Source organism: Rattus rattus, chromosome 9 (assembly GCF_011064425.1).
Source record: "Rattus rattus isolate New Zealand chromosome 9, Rrattus_CSIRO_v1, whole genome shotgun sequence".
NCBI lineage: Eukaryota > Metazoa > Chordata > Mammalia > Rodentia > Muridae > Rattus > Rattus rattus.
In genome coordinates, this window is record NC_046162.1 from 82,618,647 (window position 1) to 82,638,130 (window position 19,484).

General features: G+C 52.7%; 1 protein-coding gene across 1 annotated transcript; it reads right to left on the reverse strand.

The window, feature by feature from the left end:
* Nucleotides 1-1,419: 1,419 nt before the first annotated feature.
* On the reverse strand, nt 1,420-19,224 carry Cuedc1 (CUE domain containing 1). The gene is made up of 9 exons (XM_032913082.1): nt 18,616-19,224; nt 13,114-13,241; nt 8,324-8,450; nt 7,519-7,711; nt 6,087-6,170; nt 4,145-4,216; nt 3,179-3,272; nt 2,442-2,500; nt 1,420-1,501 (listed from the first exon to the last, which is right to left on the reverse strand). Exons 1-9 carry the CDS (start codon nt 18,955-18,957, stop codon nt 1,434-1,436), a joined length of 1,167 nt encoding a protein of 388 aa, XP_032768973.1. The 5' UTR covers nt 18,958-19,224; the 3' UTR covers nt 1,420-1,433.
* Between the last annotated feature and the right edge of the window lie 260 nt (nt 19,225-19,484).

The following is a 19,484-nucleotide window of genomic DNA, read 5'->3' on the forward strand; positions in this document are numbered from 1 at the left end:
TTGTGGCAGACACAGAACGGTCTGGTTTCTATAGTGAGGAGCTGGGAGGGGAAACAAGCTGGAAGTCAGAAGTAAAGAGCAAGTTCAAAGATGAGGTAGTCGGGTTGGGGATTTAGCTCAGTGGTAGAGCGCTTGCCTAGGAAGCGCAAGGCCCTAGGTTCGGTCCCCAGCTCCGAAAAAAAAGAACCAAAAAAAAAAAAAAAAAAAAAAGATGAGGTGGTTTGGGGAGGAACGCCTTTTCCCTGGGGACCAGAAGGGTGGAAGAAGGGGCAGGGGTGGTCCCCTAGCGGCCCTAACATGGATACGGAGGGAAAGTGGGATGCCGCTCTGTGGGTGAGGAAATCCAGTGGAGCATGGACGAGCTGGAGGGAGGGAGAGAGAGAGAGAGAGAGAGAGAGAGAGAGAGAGAGAGAGAGAGAAGAATACGGAAGCGGGACAAGATGAAGAGGGCGGTGCCTGCATTTGCTGACCATGCCTCTTCTGTCGCCTGGGTTATGTCACCTCCACAACTACCACAAGAGGAGCATCTGTTCCTCCATAGCTGGAAAGGGTGCCAAACCCGCTTCACCACAGCTCAAGAAAATCCAAAAGGTGCTGAGTGCTGGGAGCAGGAGAGCGGCTGGGCAGGCAGAGCAGGTGGACGGGCAGGCAGCTTCTCACTGGGGGATGCGGCGCCTGGAGGGGTACACGTGCCTAGATTCTGCAGGAGATGCTGGCATTCCCCAGGGCATCCCCCCAGATGCCTTTACAGAGGAGATTGGAGAGGCAGCCCGGCCCTGAGGCTCCAGACAGAAGCAGCCATTCCAGGGACTAACTCCCAACCTTCAGCAGATCCCTGACCATCCAACCTGTTAAACAGGGGACTGAACACAGTTCTTCATGTGCATGGCCACCACAGTGTTTCTTTCGTTCTCCTCTTAATAGTCACTGCGTGTCCTGGAGATGTCTTGTCAGTGGGGCTGCAAACTATTCAAGGTCGAAAGCTGATTTGGTTTTTCTGTTCGGGGCATCTTGTCAAAGGCAGGTGCGATCATGGTTTGTCAAATAAATTAATCAATTAATAACCGAATTCTTAAAAGCACAAAAAGCCAGATGTGATACAGCAAGTCTGTAATCCCAGCACTTGGGAAGTAGAGGCAGGAGAGTCTGAAGGTCAAAGCCAGCCTCACTTATATAAGCAGTGCAAAAGTAGTGGGGTTACATAAGAATACACACACACACACACACACACACACACACACACACACACACACACACACACACACACACGCTGTTTTGAAGGGGGAAACCATGTGCCCTGTCACAAGAGAAATAGGCAAGGACCACTGTTACTTGATTCCAGCCCAGCATCTCTGGATCCCTGGAGGACACATGACAGGTGATGGGCCTGTGCCCTTGGTGCCCCTGGCAGCTGTGGTCCCACGCCTCACCTCTTACTGTCCTTCTCTTAGGGTCTCTTCCGCCTTAGGCTCCTCCTGCCGCCTTCCCCGGAAGTCTTCCTCTGAAAGGCAAAGGAAGAGGCCTCAGCTTCCACCCTGTAGAACCTCGTTTGGGCCCGTCCCCAGGCTGGGCAGAGGAGCTGCCTTGGCTCTGTCCCTTTGCTTGGACCTTGATGCCCTAGGCAGCAGCGTGTGGGTACAGTCAGAGAGGCGAGGGCAACCTGTGTGCTGACCTGGCTCTACCACTGAGCTCTGAGGCCTTGGACAAGCCTTAGCCTTGTCTGGGTTTCGGTTTTCTAATCTGTTGAATAGGATAGGGGTGATGGGTTATCCAGAAGACCTCCAAGGCCCTCTAGTCTCTGTGTCTGGTGTCTCCCGACCCTTTAAGAGCCTAATAATGAGAGTTCATCCATGGTTGGCCAATAGAGGTCTTTTGACCTCTTATGACCTTTGCAAGGGACTGGGTAAAATGTTCAAGGCCCTTAGACTGACGCTTTCTTTCTTTTTCTTTTCTTCCTTTCTCTCCTTTTTTCCTTCTTTCCTTTCTGTCTTTCTTTTTTTTTTCTTCTGGGTTTTCAAGACAGGGCTTTCCTATGTAGCCCTGGCTGTCCTTGAAATCGCTCGGTAGACCTTGAAATCACCGAGATCTGCCTGCCTCTGCCTCCCAAGTGCTGCACCCCTGCTGCGTCCCAGACTAAACCTTTCTAACTTATGGTTGTCTGTGTGTGAGCCTTGCCAGTCTATCCCTCATTCCCTAGAGATCATTCTCCAGGAACAGTGCCTGGCACCCTGGGTTCCCCTTCAGGGACTACGGGAAGGGGGTGGCATTGTGTGCACCTCGTGGCAAGGGGGCCACATTTCCGTGGGCCACCTGCCCGCTAACCCTTGACATGTTCCCCAGCCTGAGTGCTCCCCTGCTGAGTATTAAACACTCAGGACCGCCTCTTGAAGGGTCACCCATCCCAAGCAACTTGGAGTTCAACGTTCCCTGCCCTGCCTCACCATAAGCATGGCCCTCCACGTCATCCAGGAGGTTGGCCGTGGATGCAGCAGCCCCCAGCCTGCCAGACTGTTCAGGAAAACTATCCCAGAGATGAATAGGTACTGTCACAACTTGTTCAGTCTGCCTGTGCACTGTCCCAGTAACCCACCAACCTGAGAGGCTTCTCCTACCTCCTGTCCCCAAACTGCCTAATGGTGCCCCTTCCAGGCTCCTCTCCTGGGGTCAATGGACTAGCTATCCAGGTCCGACCCCCTCACTCTGCCCCCATGACTAGGGACAGGGAGAGTGACTTTCTCCCTGTCCTCCTTTAGCTACTCAGCTTTTGATACCCCGGGCCCTGTTGGCTAAGCACGGATGAGAACTTTGGTACGAAGACAGGAAAAGCCAAAAGTGAAAAAAAAAGCAGGTCTCTGGAGACCCCCCTGCAGGGGACCTATGAACCAGTTCAGCTAGCAAAGTTAGGGGAAGACTCGGTGATTTCAATGGGAGGATGATGTTTTTCTTCCAAAATGCGGATGACTCAAGGCCAAAAGTAAAGAAGACACAGGAAGGACAGTGTCCCAGGGAAGGAACACAGGAACTGATGGGGGGTGGGGTGGGGGAATTGTTTCCTGGTTCCTTGACCAAGGAGGGGCCGTCACAGAGCCACATCCCACTCCCAAGAAATGTTCAGCCCGAATCTCCATCCCTGTGGACGGCGCTCCCCACCCCGCCCCAGGGCCAAGCAGAAGGATACGACTGAAGCTTCGGTAAATGTTTCTTCTTTGACTTCCTCATTTTGGTCTTCTCGGAGAAGGCTCGGGCGAGTTCAAACAGCTTCCTGCGCGTGGCTGGGGCAGAGAGACTCGTGAGCCCTTCATGCTCCAGAGAGCCAGAGCATCAGATGGCTTCCCTCCAGGTTTGGGGGCAGCCAGGGCAGCACCAGGCCCCTTGGGTGGGGACTGGGAAGAGGAAAGTGACAGGAATTGCAGACACCAGTGCCACCTAGGGAGCAAGTGCGCCATCCCAGGTCGGCCTCCAGGGGCAGCACAGGCCACCGCTAGTCAAGTACACGGCAGCCTGCCTCCAGACCATGATCCGGGTATTCCTTCCCTAGAGACGGACAACCGCGGCTCTTGGCTTTCTTTCCTGCTGCTGCTGCCACGGCCTTCCCGCCCCTTCCCAGCCACCTCCACAGTTGGTCCTAGGATTTCCATGAGTCATCGGAAATTTTTCCCTGAAATAAAACCTTGAACGGATCCAGCCTCATTCCCACTGGTTATGGGTCTATGAGACTGGAAAGGAGAGGATGGCAAAAAATAAATTAAAAAAAAAAAAAAAAAAAAAAAAAAGCCGGGAGTGAGAAGAGGTTCCCCTATTCCAAAATGTCTGCCATTCCCACAGAAAACAGACTCAGCCAGTGACTCCTGTCTGGGCCAAGCCCTCACGCCACAGAGAATGTGAACACTGACACACATTATTTTTCTACAGACAGCTGGCTCAAGAGGATTTAAACTTAATTTGTCTCCAGACTCGGCTGCGGAATAAAGTAAGACAGGAAGGCTGAGGGAACTAGTGATTAAAATGTCACCCGAGTTCACCAAGAGTCAATAGCATTAAAAATCTTCACGGGGGGGGGCGAGCGGGCTCCCTCCCTCTCATGAGGCCACAGGGCCTGCCTCAAGAGAGCTGGGACAAGGAGGGGACAAGGAGCAGGACTCACATTTTCCCATGTGTTTCAACTTGTCCCTGAATAAGGCGTCTTCTGACACAGTGGGGTTGGTATCATTGGTTCCTGGAAGGAGGAGACACCTGCTGAGGGACCAGGCCCATTGGGTCTCCGAGGTCCCACTAAGAGAATGAGTGAGCAGCCAGCCAAGGCCCTAGGGATGTCGGTCAGAGGGTACCCCTCCATGGTTGTTTCTGTCTGTCTTTTATTACATCAAAAGGGCAGACTTCTTCACTAACCACTGGGGAGTTTAAGGCAAGTTGCAAGAGTACTTCCTTCTTGCAAGGTGCATTTTCCTCTTCGGAGCAAGTGAGGGCAGTCTTAAGGTCTGCTGCATGTGTGGGAAATCGGGTGACCTTGGGTTCCCAACTTCTCTAGTAGTCCCATCTCCTCAAAGTCATCATGGTAGTTTGAAACGAGCTGGCTGGGGAGATCTACATCATAGAAATCCCCTCAGACTGCATAACAGCCTTACCCTGCACCCAGAGCAGAATGTTAACCATTGGCCGGGACATCATGACCCTCTGTGCATCCTAACTGGTGAACTGAAGCAGAAAGGACAGAGAGCCAAGAACGCCTCCCTGATGCTGAACTGGAATGAGAGCAGGGCTCGGCCAAGAGTCAGAACGCACTGAGACACCTGTGCGTGGGTCTCAGGGCCCTTCGGCTGCCGCTCACTGTCCTGTAACTTGGCTCCTCCCGAGTCACCTTGCCTGCTAACTTCCCTTTCAGTCACTCCGATCCAGCTCAGCAGCTCCAGTGTCCCTCATTAATTTGGGATCAAGGACAAGAAGCTCTGTGAAAACTCCCAGCCGAACATCTGGTGGGGCCTAAGCTCCTGGCCGCTTGCTTATGAATCAGTTCTGTGGGATTTTCTCTCTCTGAGCTGGGATTAGTGGGGCACCTTACCCTTCTGTCCCTGTCTTCCCAGCTCAACTGTAGGTTGGAGGTTCTGCTCCTGGGAAAAAAGACTGAGTCTTTTTTAATACAGACATGGGGTGATGGCAGTAACTGACCCAGGATTAGTCCGGGGGCCGAGGATGAGCACAGTCTCTGCTTATACTCCGAACCTCAGCTCCGCTATTGTCTATGCATCCTAGTAATAGTCACTCACCCTCTGGCCTGTCAGCCCCAGTGCTGCTGGCACTAGAGGGAAGTCACGTGTAGTCTGAAATGAGTTGGGGGGCAGTCATAAGAGGGACTGTAAACCCTGTTCTCTGGCCCTCTTTTTTTTTTTTAATAAATTTTAAGATTTATGTGTTTATACTTATGAGTACTTTCTTTGTATGTATGCCTCCATGACAGAGGAGGGCATCAGATCCCATTACAGATGGTTGTGAGCCAACATGCAGATGCTAGGAAATGAACTCAGGACCTCTGGAGGAGCAGTCAGTGCTCTTAACCACTGAGCCATCTCTCCGGTCCCTTCTCTGGCAGTTCTTGTCGAACCATTCTGCACACCATGCACAGAATTTCTCTTCTCCACACACGGCAGCGTGTGTCTCAGGGCAGACAGTCCTCAGCTACTTAAGAGAATGCACCCTTCCCAGACCAATCTCACCCTGTCTCTCTCCATGAGCTGGATTCAGTCAACATGTACGTCTTGCCTTTGCTGGCATGCTAATTAGGCATTAGGCCTCATTAAGCCAAACCCCACAAGATTCTACGGCCTTCCTACTCCCGGTTGCTATTAAGAGACACTACATGGTTCAGTGTGTCCTCTGGTAGTCCAAGATCCAGAAATAGTTGGGAGGTCAGCCAGCCCGCGGTAGGTAACCTACAGTTCCCAGGACTGCAGGAACCTAGGGTCACTCGCTCACTCCACACCCTTGGTCTGTTTCTTCATCCTACCCCTAAGTTCTCAGCATTGAAGAAAAAGTTGGGGTGTGGGCCCACTGAGCTCATCAGGCGCTCTCTCTCAGGACAGCAAGCTTACCTGGGACAGAGGAGGGAAAGCCAACGTCACTTCCGACGGCCACATTGCTGGATTTGGATTTCTGGGATTCATATTTCAATCGGTCTGGAAAAGGAGACAGATTCTATCAGGGAAGTGAGCTCCAGGGTGCCCAGGGGCACACTGAAGGCCGCAGGAGACTGAATCCCCTGAAGCACACATGAGTACACGTGCGCGCGCGCACACACACACACACACACACACACACACACACACACACACACACAAGCACACATCTGCTGCCAGGTCTTTTTTTTTTTTCTATTTTTCGGAGCTGGGGACCGAACCCATGGCCTTGCGCTTGCTAGGCAAGCGCTCTACCACTGAGCTAAATCCCCAACCCCTCTTTTTTTTTTTTTTTTTTTTTATCTGCCAGGTTTTGAACTTGTGATAATAAAAACAACTACCTAATAAGCATTTGCAATGTTGGAATGTCAGAATTCAGCAGCTTCCCAAGAGTCTAAACCTATTTGATTACATTAATTTAGGGTCTTGATATGGAGCCCCGGCTCTCTTGGAACTCACGGTTCTCCTTCCTCTGTGTCCTTAATGCTGGGTTTGCAGGGATCACTACATGCACAGCCGAGCCTCTCTCTCTTTTTTTTGTTAATTTATTTGTTCTGTTTTTCAACGCAGGGTTTCTCTGTGTAGCCCTGGCTGCCCTGCAACTTGGTCTGTAGTCCAGGCTAGTGTCGAACTCAAGAGATCCACCTACCTCTGCCTCCTGAGTGCTGCGTTTAAGGGTGTGTGCCACCACTGCCTGGCTCTAGCTACGCCATTTTTATGCTGCCTGTGGGCCTGCTTCCTCCAGCCCAACATGCCAGCAGTACAGTTTGCTCCCTGCTCCCCAAACACCTCAGACTCTTTCCCCTTCCTCCTCCCTCCTCCCACCTCCCTTCCTCTTTCCCTCTGTGACCGTTACAAGATCACCTCCTCAGCCCTGTCTCCAAACCCTACCTCAAAAGGAAAAGCAGCCTGGTTGGGGAACAGGGTGACCCACCCATAGGTCATGCAAATACCCTGTCTCTAACCTCCTCCGTTCAGGAAGACTCCCATTCTGGCACCCATGAAGCCAGTCACCTTGTCCCCAGGGCTCAAGACATGGTGGCCCTCCATGTAGCTAGAGGTAGGTGGGAAATGCAGCATTTCTTTCCCTGTTCCCCAAGCCTAGGCTAACGATGAACTCTGATATGCAGGGCAGGGGAGAAGGTGCAGTGGGCATGCCCTTCTCCCTCTGGGTTCTCAGGTATTCCCAGCCCTCATTGAAACCAGGAGCTCCTGCATGGCCCAGGGAGGGCCAAGCTTAAGCAGGTTAGAAAATGCCTGGCATGCTGGCATCTAGCACAACACCTCCCAAGGCCCGAGGCTCCTGCCCATGTCATTCTCTTCTTGCATGGTGAGGCTTGGTGCCCACCTCTCTCCAGGGCGAGGAGGAAGTCCCGATTCCGCTGCAGCTCCTTCATGAACTCCTCATTCTGCAGGAAGAGAGCGATTCTCTCATCTTCCAGGTACTGTTTCCAGCGGCTGTCCTGGTCGCAGGCCATGGGCCCTGGTGCCACAGGTGGGACTCCCTCTCCACTCATAGGCTTGGAGCCCCCAGGGTGACCCTGAGGAAGAGTGAGCATACACATCACCTACTTAAATCCATGTAAGCTGTACGTGCAGTGCAGGAGTGCTTCCCCAGAATCCTCCAGCTCGTCGCATAGTCCCCTCCTCCCAGTGGGACCCAGTCACTAGCTAGCATTTTCTGGACAGCTCAGAACTGCCCTTGTAGCAGAAGCAGGAAAGACATCAAAGGGACTTTTTCTCCCAACCTAGGGCCACTTCATTCCTTCTTCTGGAACCTAAATCATCCTGAAAATCAATTTCTAAACAGTTCAACCATCTTGTGTGGACTTCCAGTCTCACACTTCTCTCTACACTAGCTGCAGCCCCACCAGCAGGGGGGCCTTCTGAAAGAAGCTTCCACAGAGGGGAAAGTAGCAACCCCACCATTAGCTACCCCATTTCCCTCCCTCGGCCTGAGGTGAAGGCTGATGCCAGAGAGCCAGGCCAGACAAGAAGCAAGGCTGTGGGTTCACCTTTCTTTCCTTACTAATTCTAATCCACAGAAGCAGCTTGAAAAGCAAGAAGTAAAACTGGCTGGTGTACCATGACTTAGCCCAGAAGAGATGCTGGACAGGCAGGTAGGGCCTGGAGGTTTGAGGGCAGCCTCTTACCTGAATGCTGTCCATCTGCTGGGGCAGGATTCGGAGAAAGTCATCTGGGAGGTTGCCCAGCAAGGGTGGGTTCCAGTTTCTGTAGCGCCTCTGGCTTGCAGGTTGTCCAGAGCCCAGGACATCAATCCTGGGGGATGGGAGATACGGAGACCAGGGAGTAGTCAGGCCTAGCCATAGCTCTGTTGGCCCACCCTTGGGCAGATGGAGATCTTACTCAGAGTGTCCAGTGCCCTCACTGCCTTTGGAACAAAGGTACAGGGGTGTATTCTGCAGAATGAGGGAACTGGCAGACTGAGAAGGAAGGCGGCCAGGCCAGGGGCCATGGGGATCTCTCTCTCCTCTCTGGGGCACTCCTCAGTCAGCTCTTTCCTCAGCTTTGGCCTTGGGCTTAGGCCACATTCCTGTCACTCAGTGTCTCTGGTGTGAATGTCAATGTTATGGATTTACATACAGACTTTATGAATGTCCCCTATAGACTGGGGGGTTGGGTCAGACACTTCTGTGCTAGGTCCCTAGCAGCACAGTGCTGAACCGTTAAATAATAGATACCCCCCCCACCCCCCAACAGCAGACAAGCAGCCCGCCAACAGTCTGTTCTGTCCTTGTCTGCTGAGGAAGGGAGCTCCCCAAGATTCCTGCAGATCTGAATTCCCATTCTAGCTCTACTAGAGCCAGCAAAGGGTAGGGAAGCCTTGGGGAGCCCCTGGTACTTTGTTACAAAATCTTGACCTTGCTGACCTCCTGCCCAGGTACTGGGACACACACACACACACACACACACACACACACACACACACACACACACCTCCCCATGAGCTGCAGGTTGAACTGCTGGAGGCCACAGTTAGGTTCTTGTTTCCAAGGGGGTTCAATGGGGCCTCTCTTCCCAGACAAGGTGTGTCTGTGCCAGGCAGCCAGGACGGGGGAGGAGGAAGAGTCTGGATGCCCTGACCCCAGGCTCTATCCCAAGCCTAGGCCTGAAGGAAGCTTGGAGCTGGGCCAGAAGCTTCAGGGCTCCTCGGCAGCCTGCTGCGTGGCAACCGCAGGACACGTGTCCCGCTGAATCAGGGAAATGACACATGGCGAAGGCAGGCGGCTGGGGGTGGTGGGGGCCATGCTGGGCTCAGCCTGGCTTTGATTTGGCCTCCAACTCCAGGAATCCCTCCACCCCCTCACTGGAGAGGAGCTTTTCCGTCTGCCGCTAACTTGAGGAAATAGCTTCCTTTCCTTTTCTATTTTGGGCTGGTGGCCCGGTGGGTATGAGGGGAGGGCTGAGGGGAGGGCTGGGGCAGCAGCAGACGGATAACCAGCTGTTAAGTGCTAGGAGGAGCTCAACTCACAGCCGGAGACACACAGGGCTATCCAGAGAGGCGCCTGCAGGGGAACCCAGGGCTAGGTTTCCTCCACAATGCTCTGCCACTTACGTCCCTGTCTCAAATTCTGGTTTCCTCCCAAGGCCCATCTGTCAGTCCCACAGACACCACTTCCAGCCATAATGGAAGAAAGCTCATCTAGGCTTCGTTTGTGGCAAGGTCAACACCCCAACACAATTATACCTGGAAGCCAACCAAGATGGCTGCACAGGGAGAATCCAAACTCTGACTGAGACCCTTCTAGCTATTTATTTCTGGGATGCCCACGGGGTGAGAGCTGACATGGGGAGATTTCCTTTTCTTCCAGAGTTTCCCCGGGGCTGCTGGGCACGGGTCCTGGAAAGACGACGACCAGTCGGGGTGAAGTCATCCTCAGCTGCACCGGGCCAGCCCAGTGTAGGCAGCCCAGCAACTCCATTATGGTTGGAAAGGAATGAGAGAAATGAGCTGCTGAGGTAAAACAATTTCCACACAAAAAGAGCAGGCGGCCTGTGGAGGGGCCTCCTAGGCTGCCAGAGACTCAAGCAGATGAAGGGAAGAACTCAGTAGGGGAGGGGGAAGGAGACGGAGGCCAAGAGGATCTTCAGGTACTGAGCTCCCAGAGGCCCCAGACTAGAATTCCTTTCTTTCCTTTTTATTTATTGTATGTAAGTACACTGTCTTCAGACACACCAGGAGAGGGCATCAGATCCCATTACAGATGGTTGTGAGCCATCAAGTGGATGCTGGGATTTGAACTCAGGACCTCTGGAAGAGCAGTCAGTGCTCTTAGCCACTGTGCCATCTCTCCAGAATAGAATTTCAAGCTGAGGTAGGTGATGACTTCACACTTACCACAGGATGTTGGACCACCTGACTGGGAAGGATTTCAGACATGCACTTTTGCAGAGGGGGGTTCAGTGGAATCTGGACATGCAGTTCACGTGGGCCAGACCCTGTCACAGGTCACAGAGCTGCATCATTCAAGCAAAAACCTAGGCGAAGGACCCTAGCATTCCAGGTTTGTTTCTCTGGGATGGCCCTGCTCCTTTGGACCCAGCAGGACAGCATCTGAACTCTGAAACTCTGCCCTTGTCACCAGGCTCATCCCAGGGACATGGTGACAGAAAGGGAGCAGATCATTAGCCCTTCTCAAACCTAACCTTTAGTAGCCAAAGATTTCTAGAATACCAGTCTACCAGCGCCCTGCCGTGGTATAGTCCCACAGCGTCTCCTGTAGTTGCGGGGTAAGGTGTGTGCTGGTTGGGAGCCCCACAGGGCCCCTGTGACTGACGCATGTTCCCCTCCACTTGCTCTGATGAGGAAGGCGCTCCTCGAGATGGTCCCCTCTTCCTGCCTCTCCTGGGCATACACCATTTCCTCTGTCTGGAACACATTCCTACTTCAGTTTCACTAAAGTAAGGAGGTGTGGATGTCAGGCCATGACTTGGGCAGCAGCCTCTGGGTCCCCATGTTTGTGGTTCCCCTAAATTCTGATCTACAGGAGAGGGGCCCAGAGGACAAGCAACACACACACACACACACACACACACACACACACACACACACACACACACACGCTGTAGTTTGAAAATATTTAAGTACTTTGGAATAAATGTTATAGCTTGGTCTGTAAAGTCCCCTACAGATGTGTATGGTCGAACTCCTGGTCTCCAGCTGGCCACTGCTTTGGGAAGCTATGGGTTCTTTACAGGTGGGAGGAGCTGTCACTAGGGGCAGGCCCGGAAGGGTGCACCTGCCTCTGGCCTTAGACCAGCTCTCTCTGCTTCCTGATGCGCGGTGATGTGAAAGTCCCATAGCCCTGCCCTCTGTTCTGCCACACCTTTCTTGCCAGAATGAACTAAAATCCCTCTCACACCAGGAGCCAAACAAGCCTTTCCTCAATCAAGTCCTTGCCTTCGGGTGTTTTGTCACAGCAACTTAAATGGAGTAGGGGATTAAGACAGCAAGGACGCAGGAGTCAAGCCAGGTGGTGGTGGCACACACCTTTAATTCCAGCACTCAGGAAGCAGAGGGAGGTGGATCGGTGTGAGTTCCAGGCCGGTCTGGTCTACAGAGCTAGTTCTAGGACAGGCAAGCCTGCACAAAGAAACCCTATCTGGGGGTCGGGCGGGGAGGAGTCAAAGGAAAATCATTTAGCTCTGATCTCCCCTAGCCTTGGCCACGGGGACAGCAGGAACCCTCTGAGGCTCAGCTTTGCCAGCTGTGAAATGGGCGGGTGCACTGCTTAAGTACTTAAGTCATTGAGTAAAGGACTGTGGCCGCCTCTGGCATTTGAAGGGTGTTTGGCAAATGGTAGCTGTTCTTCCTGGCTCTCCAGGTTCCCCACTATCAGTGTTCTAGGGCTCCTAAGATGTATAGAATTGGGGGTCACTATTGCAGTCCCCCCCCCTCATATCATCTCCTCTCACCCAGTCTGTCATTCTAAGAAACAGCAGCTCCAGGCCAAAGCAACCACACCTCGGCTCTAGCATCAGATGAACACAGAGCCCAGAAAGCAAGCAATTCACATACAACAGACGCCATTGGCACCAGCTTCATTTTAAGTTTCCAAATAACAAGAGTCTCAAAGCTGAGGCAAGTCTCTGGGGTCCTTGCTGTCCACTCTTCTGTCTCCAGTCATCAAACTAGCCCAGAAAACGACACATCTTCACATTGCTTAAAAATCCTCTCAAGAGCGCTAGCTCAGGGGTGACAAACAGTCATCCACTGGTGACTGATGGCTACCTGGGGGTTCTGGGTTGGGAGGGATTCTGAGGTTTCATCTTGCCTCAGCAGGAGACAGCACAATGATTAATTACTAATGTGCCCATGTGCTGGGGAAGGGAAGGGTCAGTACAATATTTCCTACCCTTGATTACACATTCCAAGAACCTGGAGGCTGTACCATATTTAATTAACTGTATCCCATAGGCATATGCTGTTATGACTGACTTTTTTACATGGGTTCCAAACTCGGGTCCTTGTATTTTCTCTGCAGGCACTTTAGGGGCAGCCATTTCTCTAGTTTCCACTTTATTTTTCGGATCGTTTTGCACTGAACCTGGAACTTACCGACTGGCTAAATCAGCTAGCTTCAGGGACCTGCCCGTCTCTGCAATGCCAGCTATTGGTGTTACAGACGTGGGCTGCTGTGCCCAGCTTTTATATGTAGAGGACTAAGAGTTCAAGCCCAAGCCCCCTTGCTTGTACAACAAGCACCCTGCCGACTGAGAGCCACTTCCCCTGTCCCACAGTGTTGAAGTGGTGAAAGTTCTCCCAGAGGTGTCCTGTGAAAATGTCCCTTGCCACCGTACAAATTTGCAGCTAGTAGAACAATGTCTGCCGGGGGCGGCCAATTTCCCACTGTGATTTATACAATCCGACTCCTGTCTCCATCTCTACCCACTGTGCTCTGAGATAAAAATGGACTCTAACCGGGGAGGTGGAGTTGGAGGAGCAGTCAGGTAAGGCCGGTCGAACACGTGCATGTGGTATGCTGGCGGTGAATACACAGGCGGGGGCTCTTCCTCAGAGCTATCGGGCTCCAGAGTCCTTTCCAAGATCTGAGTTAGAGACAACAAAGAAAAACATAGTCACAATTATTGATTAGGAGATTAATAATCCATCCTTGAACCTCAGTGGCATTCGGATGAAACCAAGTATAGGCGAGGATGTGTCCGAAGGAGTTTTGTGCATTGCTGCTGGGAGCTGATGCTAGCCTCATGTATTGACACTAACAACGTGGCTACCATGACCCCTCAATTATACTTAGCAAACAGGACAATGCACTGCCTCGAAGAATGGTTCATGGCAGCAGCATCTGTCCAAGCAATGCTCAAGAGCAGCAAAACAAACACAGGGTGGAAGAGAGAGACAGTGAGGGTTGGTGAGGATGGGAGGAGGTGCTAGGGACTCTGGGGCTGCCTGTGGAAGAGGCTTATGGATCTGGGTGCCTATCACGGGGTATGTACGTGCCATGAAACCCCACTGGACTGCACACTTGAGACCCATGTCCTCTGTACTCATCTCTGATGATGGCATCATCCATACCCTTCCTTCATCGCACTTCCACATCTCTTATCTTAACCCCAGTCTGGCAAGTTAAGGTCCATTTTATGGATGAGAAAATTGAGGCCCGGGTGTGTTTTATTTGTTCTGTGGTACCTGGAATTGAACACAGAATCTCACACACATGAGGCAAGAACTCTACCACTGAAGTATGGGCCAGTTCTTTTTACTTTTATTCCGAAATAGGGTTTCACTAAGTTGCCCTGGCTGGCCTTGAACCTGTCTCATTACTTCCCTTGGGAAGATGTGAAGAAGAGAGAGTGCCCTCCTCCAACAGTTGTATACCAAAGGCCCAGCCCAGTCCAGCATGGCTGACAACCTCTTGAAAGCTCTGTAGAGCCCCTGAGTTAGCCACCTTCTTGAATACTCCAGCATCTCCCAAATTCATCTGCAGCCGGAGCAAAAGCGCAGACGGAGGGGAGGTGGCTGTAGGAGAGAGGGCAGGGCTAAAATCACAGGTGACCCTCTAATGCCCCTCCCTGCCTTCCATGAGGGAACAGGCCCAAGCTTGCTGAAGAGCTGGTGTCAGAAGTCAGAGCTGTTCTGAGGAGCGCAGGTCAGGCCACTTCTGATGCTCCTGCCCTGCCTGCTGAGACTCAGATTACAGCACAGAGGCTGAGGTCTGGGCCAACACCACTGACTGGCTCTAGGTTGGAACCTTCAACACGAACCATGGGGTTCACAGTCTCGGCCTTCCCTCAGGCAGCCCGCACACCTAAGTAAGATGATCAGGGTGAACAGCCCAGTTGCCTACAGTCCCTCTGGGCCCTTTCCTCCTCACTGAGAGAGCAGGGCAGGGGAAGGCTGGGGATAGGGTGAAGCCAAGTCCCTGTGATTCAGTGGATATGAATCTGCTCCCCAGAGGCATCTGGGCAGCTCTCTGTCACACACCTCAACCCACCCCACCCCTAAGCTCTGTTCCTACTTCCTCAGAGACCAAAGAACCTGGGAAGGGCTCAGAGGTCCTAACCGACTCAGCCCCTAAGCCCCCAGACCCACTTAAACCCTGGGTTTGTAGAAGACACCCCTAAAGCTGTGTCTCTGCTGCTGCCAGGTCAGGTTCCATGGACATATCTGACCCCTATCCCAGCTGCGCCTAGGACGGACGGGGAGGCAGGCTGGCAGGGACTCCCTGGCAGGGATCAAGCACACACACTGCAGCGCTCTGCACGCCAGCCTGACCCAAGAAGGCTCCCGCCCTGGAATGCGTGTTCTTTCCTGTGAGGCGGAAAGTATTTAAACAGATGCTTCTGCAGAAGAAGAATGAGGCCGCCTGGCCGGCCGGGACGCTGCACTGCTCACCCCACATTCCACCAGGGAGGAGAGGGATGTGGGGTGGGGGATGGTATGAGGAATGGGCTCCTGGTGTATGGTGACACCCCATTGCTTAGCACAGAAGGAGCTCAGCAAGATCCTAGGGTACCCAGAAGGCTGGCTGCTGCCTCCTCTACCCTACACAACCCCGTTTCTGACAGCTCTTGGCTCTGAGTGACAGGGTCCAGGCCTGGTCTGGTGAGAGGGAGAGGGGAGTTCCATGGGTTTCTTCTGATCTGCAGCATGCCTCCAGACTCAAGGAGCCCAGGGAGGCAGGCGGGCCCTGAGCCTGTTTACTACAGTGCAGCTTCCCAGAGCAGCAAACGCAGCCTCCAGAGAGGAATGCTGGATAGTGTGGAAGCGGGCACGTGGTGGGCCGGCCAGCTCCAGAAAAGAAAACCTGTAGTCCCAGAGATGGAACCCCAGCATCTTTCTGCCCACCCCCAATATTTCTAGCCACAAGGAACTTTTCTGGCTCTAAAGGTTCTGTGGTCCCCCAGCCTAACTCACTGGGTGATGGGTGTCAGCCAGGTGTTCCGGAGGCTGGGAGGGAGGCAGGCTCTGGGCCATTTATCTGATAGGAGCCTTTTCTCTGTGACAAGGATACCCCTTGAGCCAGCCCACCATCCGTCAGCCTCTAGAGACGGGGCTTTTTCCAGTCAGCAGTTATTGTCATTCTTATTGTTCCTCATAAATTTTCTGCAGCGTTTTGCACTGGCCCAGGAGCTGCCTGCTGATGGGTCCAGGCAGGCTTCCAAAGGTGGGGGCTGGGAGAGAGCCAAGGGTGGCCCAGAAGGGGCTCAGTGTGTGGACAGCAGACTTCCTGGGAACAGAAGTGCAGTACAGAATGGAGGCCTGGGGCCGGGGAAGCCTTGAAGAGGTCTGTGGTGCCACAGGCGCTGTGGGCAAAGCAGGAAACACCCCGCCTCCAAGATTGTCAGGACCAACAGGACCATAGAGAGTCAAAGCATGCGGGGGACTTCCCATCTCACACTGAAAGAATGCACCTGCACGTGCACACACGCACATGAACTCACACCTCCTTTCAACGAGAAGCATCTGGATTTTCCAGTGTTCTCTTCACTGACTAATGCAGGCAGGCCAAAGGGATGTTTGACAGAGGAAAAGGTGAGAGAAAGCTGTGCAGAGACACTGTGAACAGGGCTAGGGAGATGGCTCAGTCGGTGCTTGCCACACAAGTTTGAGGTCTTGGGTTCGATGCACAGCACCGAATAAAGTTGGTGGCCCCCACTAGGGATGCCCGTCCAGAGGGAGTGGAACCAGTAGTGGATCTGGAAGCACACCAGCGAGCCAGCCTTGCCTAATAAGCAAGAGACTCTATCCCCCAAAACAAGGTAGCTTACTCTTGAGAAACAACACCCTAAACTGGTCTCCGGCTTACACACAAACACTAGTAACATCTCGACGCAAACATTCCCCTTGTACTGCTATGTGCTTGGGGAGAGAACGCCCTGCTGGCACAAGTCATCATTGCCCACACAGCTGCTCCATGGAGAGAGAATCCTAGAAGCACTCACTAAGGGGGGTAGGAGGATCAAAGAGTCTAGGCTCTGCAGTAATATCTGGTCCAGAGTTCTCACATCAACGAGGGTGACTGACTGCTCTCATCGAGTTTGAGAAACAGAAAAGATGCATTTCTGAAGCAGTGGAGATGCCCAGCACAGGCTGGACTCTGGAGAGAGTGGAATTCTGGTGTAGCGTACTTGTCATCCCAGATACCTGAGGGGCTGAGGCAGGGGGATGGAAAGTTCAGGGTCTGCCTGAGCTACAGAGAAAACATAAGTCTCTATGCTCCCCAACACACACATAGGCAAACCCTATGTAAAAAGAGGGCTGGGGGGCTGGAGAGGTGGCTCAGTGGTTAAGAGCACCGACTGCTCTTCCAGAGGTCCTGAGTTCGAATTCCAGCAACCATATTGTGGCTCACAACCATCTGTAATGGGATCCGATGCCCTCTTCTGGTGTGGGTGAAAACAGTGACAGTGCATTCATATATAATAAATAAATAAATCTTTAAAAAAAAAAAAGAGGGTTGGGCGTGATTCTGAGACACAGGGATTGCAGGGCATGTATGAAGCCCTGGGTTTAACTTTCAGGACTGCAAAGAAAAAACAGACAAACAAACAAACAAAAAACAAATGGAGTTTGTTCCTATCTTCTGGTCCTTGTCTCATCCATGGGCTCTGGTCCTGATTGCATAGCTCACCCATTTGCCCTGAGAACTGTATGTCTTTCTAGGCTTGGTTGAGCACAGAACTCTTGAATGGAGCTGGAAGAAAAACAGCTACTCACAAGCGTCCGGCCTTGATTGTGACTGGCAGTGCCCTCCACCCTGGAAATGGCTTTCTGCTTATGCGGGTCTGTAGGCTGGAGCTGACAGTTCTGAAATACTCCTCCCAGATCTTCCTCACGCTGCAGCCATCCTCAGCTCCCTGTCTGTAGGGGTGCTGCCCTGCTCTAAGTGGAGGAGGGTATGGAGAACCTTACTGGTCTCTCGCCCCATCTCTGGGATCCTGACAGGTGCTCCCAGGGCCAGTTCACCTCCTTTCTCGGCTCTGCTATATCTCTCCTCTGCTTGTGCCTCTCCTACTCTGGTTCAACACATGATTCCAATCGTGTGAGTTCCAAAAACAGTCTGGTTTGGCTGGCTAAGGTGGCCATGTTGTAGTAAGTCTCCAACCCCAATAAGCCCATGTAAAAAACACACAACACAGATATAATATTTATAAGCTGCGTGCCTAGATTGGGCAGATCTCCCACTACGCTACTCTATTCCTCAGCTGTGAGATTCCTTGTCACTTGTGGCTTCTCCAGGCCATGTGGTTCTTCTGCTCTAGCTTCCTTCCTCCACTCTCTAAGACCTCCAGCCCCATCTTTCCCTTCCATTGTCCAATCATAGGCTCTAGTCTTTATTTGACCAATTAGAATGAGGGAGAAGCTTCACAGGCAATCACCTGAATACGTGATCCATTCCTCATCCGGGCAGCCTCTCTTGAGAAAACAGAATTAACATCAGAATGCAAACAGCACCAGGGCAACCCACAGCAGTGGCACACAACTTCAGCCCCAGCACTCAGGAGGCAGAGGCAGGCAGATCTCTGTGAGTCCAAGCCAGCCTGGTCTACACAGTAAGTTCCAGGACAGCCAGGGCTACATAGGAAAACCCCTGTCGTGAAAAACTAATAAGTCTTTCTTGGAAAATACACACTGGAAACTCTAGGCTTGGAACTATGGGGTCAGAGTATTGGAGTGGGGCTTGTATACCTACATTTTAAACAAGCATCTTAATTCTTATGACTTTAGCAAGGGTCTTGTACCATCCCTAGTACACCACTGAATAGGTGCTTGATTGCTACCCATAATATTGGTCACTATCTGACCTTAGGTTCCCTAAGGGGGGATGCTTGTTGGTTAGAAAGTATCTATTCACCCCACCACATCCCAGCCTTCTGTGGCTGGGGCTGGGAGCACCCCAGAGCCGCTAAGAGAGGCTGGACCTCTCTTGGAGGTGAACTGTCCCAGCCCCTCCTCTACCTCTGGTGGGATGCTGTCCTCCGAGTCCGAGCTGTCCTCGTAGGCGCTGCCACCACCCGCCTCCAGGTTCATCTGTAACAGCTGGTCTATGGTGGCATCCACCGCGCCGCTGTTGGCACGCAGCACGCACTCAATGATGTCGTAGTCCATGTTAGGAAACATCGTCTTGAAGTCGTCCATGGCCTGGTTGAACTCCAGGCGGCGCACCTGGCGGGCCGGCCGGCTGTTGTTGAGCTCCTGAGGGGCCGCGCTGCCATCCCCAGCCCCGGTCCCGGCCCCGCGAGCCCCCGTGGCCCCGCCACCGCCGCTGCCGCTGCTGCTCCTGCGAAACAGGCTGGTCATCTTGCGGAGCCGCTGTGGGAGAATGTTTCCAACAAACCGAGAAGCCGCTGGCCCGGGGTCCCTCCGTTGTCGGCCACTTGCTTGCTCCACAGGCTCAGAAGACTCACTCCTGTGCTTCCTCCTGGCGGGAATGCACGGCCCGGGCTGGGGGACAGGGACCAGAGTGGTGGCAGCATGCGGACCTCAGCCAGGCTTTAGATGGACTGCAGATCACATCCTCAAGTCATCCTGGCACAGGGGGGGCTGCAGCGGACTGATGGTGTCACCTGAAATGAGGGACAGGGTCAGGAGCTGAAGCAAACGAACCTCAACTCTTTGGTGGTGGGGCTGTTAGGAAATGAAGGTGACCCCAACCTAGCCTAGAAAGATCTGCTTCTCTCTGTTCTCCTTAGTTTAGGTGCTGGGGATAGAACCCAGAACTTTGCGCGTGCTAAGAATGTTAATATGTAGATACACACATATATTCCTTTCCTATTTATTTCTTTATTCTGTTTGTTGTTGTTTTGAGATGGGGTCTCCTCTAGCTC

Bases quoted from the DNA above. Each gene is read 5' to 3' on its own strand.
- Cuedc1 (XM_032913082.1), bottom strand. From the start codon at position 18,957: ATGACCAGCCTGTTTCGCAGGAGCAGCAGCGGCAGCGGCGGTGGCGGG. The intron at 3,273-4,144 runs GTGAGTCCTGCT...TCTCTGCCCCAG, and splicing joins GTTGAAACACATGGGAAAAT to CCACGCGCAGGAAGCTGTTT. The intron at 2,501-3,178 runs GTATCCTTCTGC...ACAGTCTGGCAG, and splicing joins CATTTACCGAAGCTTCAGTC to GCTGGGGGCTGCTGCATCCA.